The 2,990-nt window shown below is 38.1% G+C and overlaps 1 protein-coding gene across 1 annotated transcript in view; it reads right to left on the reverse strand.

Annotated features, from left to right (window-relative positions):
- Positions 1-223: 223 nt before the first annotated feature.
- ptgs2b (prostaglandin-endoperoxide synthase 2b) overlaps positions 224-2,990 on the reverse strand; it is a 6,003-nt gene continuing 3,236 nt past the window's right edge. Inside the window, exons 8-10 of the mRNA XM_010782359.1 lie at positions 2,428-2,714; positions 2,190-2,337; positions 224-1,543 (exon numbers count right to left, since the gene is read on the reverse strand). Coding sequence (XP_010780661.1) covers positions 1,131-1,543; positions 2,190-2,337; positions 2,428-2,714 — 848 coding nt within the window. The 3' untranslated portion in view covers positions 224-1,130. The remainder of the gene's footprint in view (positions 1,544-2,189; positions 2,338-2,427; positions 2,715-2,990) is intronic.

The raw sequence follows: 2,990 nt of genomic DNA on the forward strand, positions 1-2,990 counted from the left end.
CACTCTGTATTTAAAAAAGAAAAATCAATTTTGGATTTGTTTTTCTTTTGCAATACTATCAAACATTTTTCTTTAAAGAAAATTCACAATATTTTACTGCTATGTGCTTTACAATTATAAATTGCTTTGATTGTTTGGAAATGAACAACTTGTCTGCTTCAGTAGCATCAATCAGAGTTTATAAGAGCAATATGAAAATGAAAACCACAACATTGTCCGTTAATTTCTTAAAAACAGGCTCCAGTTGCTGGAAGCATTTATTAGTGTCATCTTGCAAGTCAATAGGCACTGAGAACAAAACTAACATATACAGTACATCACTTTGTTAATGCTATTCAATTAAAATAAACAATCGATTTGGAAAAAACAGTGCTGCTTAGTAAAAAATAGAAAAATATACTAATACTAGAAAAGAATGCCCTCTACATTATGTAACATTGGATCAAGAGCTTCAATATCAGTCATTAATTTCACTGCGTGCATCACTATTACACTCTATGACTGTCTGTAAAACAGTTGAGTGGTGTGACAGCCGTTCACTTGCATGAACATTAATGAAAGATAAGGCATTTGATCCAAGAGAGAAAATAGAGGTGTAAAGTACATTGCTATGTATTTGAAAACTTTCAAGTATCAAGTTGCAGTGCCTGAGGTCATTACTGTAAGAATAACTTATATAATAATACAATTAATCGTTCAATAAATTAATATAACCACATACATTAGTCTCAAAAAGGCATGGAAAATCTCACATTATAAATAGAATAGAATAAATACAAGAATAAATAAATAAATAAATACATTAAAAAACATTAATCTCATAAATGGTTTAGGCCCAAAATACATTTTTAATCTCCTGCTAAATTATGAACCATCCAAAACTCAGGTTTTAATACAGGCTAAAGACTTTACTTTTTGCCGCTGCTTTTAATTGATATATTCATATCTTAAACTCCACTGTAACTGTTATTCATGTATTTTTTCTTTTAATGTTTATTTTGTTATCTTTGCTTTTTAATTACCGTTTTAAAAAGTCACTTTCTTAATGTCTTTCATTTTTGTAAGCACTTTGAATTGCCTTGTGTTGAAAGGTGCTATATAAATAAACTTGCCTTGCCTAAATTAAAACATTAGAGCTCAGTAGTCCTTTTTTTTAAGATGACCGTCGGGTTGATATCACTTCCGCGTGAGTGGGAGGAGCTTGAGTTAATTATCGTGGACCCCGTTTCTTTGACGTCGGGCACGTGAAAGGATGCGACGGGACAGGGGCCCCGGACATTATCGCAGACCAGCTTCTGCAACGAGGCGGTGTTGATGATGTCGAAGCCCACGCTGCCTCCGAATGTGCTCGGCTTCCAGTACTCCGGGGAGCAGATGGGGTTTCCCATTAAGCCCTTTAGTGAGTAAGGGGCCCCCATCTCCACCATGGTCTCCCCAAAGATGGCGTTCTCCCTGGGTTTCTCCACCAGCAGACCCGGGTAGAGCTCCACAGCGTCGACGTGGCCGTAGAACTCCTCGAGCAATGCTGCCATCTCTTTCTCTCCTGAGTAACATAAAGCAGGACATAGTTTTAGTCAACGGCTCAATCTGGCTAGTCTCACTTCAACAGCAGCTGCAAAGCTGTCTGCTAGTCTAAATATGAGTTCATTGTTTTGACTGATTAAAATCCAACAAATTGTAGATTAAAGTATTTATCTTCTTGACTTCATGTCCGTCTTCATCTTGTCTGTCTTACAAGCATGTACACGCTGATATCTTTCTCTCTTCATACATCAAACATTTTCTCCTCTCAACGAGGAGACCTCTCTCGTCTGTTTATGTCTTGCTCTCTGTGATGACAATCTGCTTATAGTATCTCAAGATGAAATGAACATCTGGTTCTTAAAGTCACGGAAATACATTTTCCTAACCTCCAAAGTAGCTGAGGACTAAAGTCCATACCATTTCTTTCATAATAAGTAACCTCGGATATTAGCTTATATTTTACGATATTTAGCACCTGGGTGTGTTGTTCAAGCTTGCATTCCTGCAATTATTTCATTACAATAGTATTAATAATGCATCAATCATTTGGCCTGAGGCAACATTTCTGACACTTTATTTTGATAATAACCTCCCGACTAATCCTATGACATGATCCTTTCCACTTATAAGTACATAGCCTACTAGGACTTGTGACTTTGTCTCACCTGTCATGTCTTCAAAAGAGGTGTAGGGCTTCATGGAGAATCGTTTCCTGTAGGCGTTCATAGACTGGTAGCGCATCTGTCTGCTATTTTCAATGGATTTAATGGCCACATACATAATAGGCCCTGGAACATTTCGGCCACCAGCAACCTAAAAACATGAAGGGAAAGTCAGTAACTCTGCATTAAAGGAGCAGTGATGTTACAATCTGAATCGAAATGCTGCTCAAAAAGCTCTTACCCGTCCAGCAATCTGATTGGTGAATGACTCCACAAGGTTTCCGATGCCGTGCTCGGTCACTACGGAGGTGTTGAAGACAAACTGTTTATAGCTGTAGTCTTTCTCCTCAATTTGGAAGGTGTCAGGCATCAGGGGGTGCCAGTGGTACAGGGTGTTGAACTCAGACGCAATGCGGTTCTGGTACTGGAATTGCTGGCTGAACAGCAGCTCGGGGTCAAACTTGAGCTTGAAGTTATAGCCGCTCAGGTGCTGCACGTAGTCCTCGATCACAATCTTGATGGTCTCTCCTACAGGGCCAAATATGACATATTTTAAATAATGCAGATAAAAAAGATGTTTAGTGCACATATAACTAAGAATAAACATTAATTTAATTAGGAGCAGTTAAACCTGGGAATCAAAATACTTGCATTATTTGCATCTTTAATTTGTTTTAAAGGTCACATGTCATGGCCATTTCCAATTTTCCAAACTCACATTGGTTTCGCATACAGCATCTCTGTAAAGTATGTGTATTCAGCAGTATTCACTTTCTCCACTAAACGGCTCACTGCAGCTCCTCC

Source organism: Notothenia coriiceps, unplaced genomic scaffold (assembly GCF_000735185.1).
Source record: "Notothenia coriiceps isolate Sejong01 unplaced genomic scaffold, NC01 NC01_scaffold00024667, whole genome shotgun sequence".
NCBI lineage: Eukaryota > Metazoa > Chordata > Actinopteri > Perciformes > Nototheniidae > Notothenia > Notothenia coriiceps.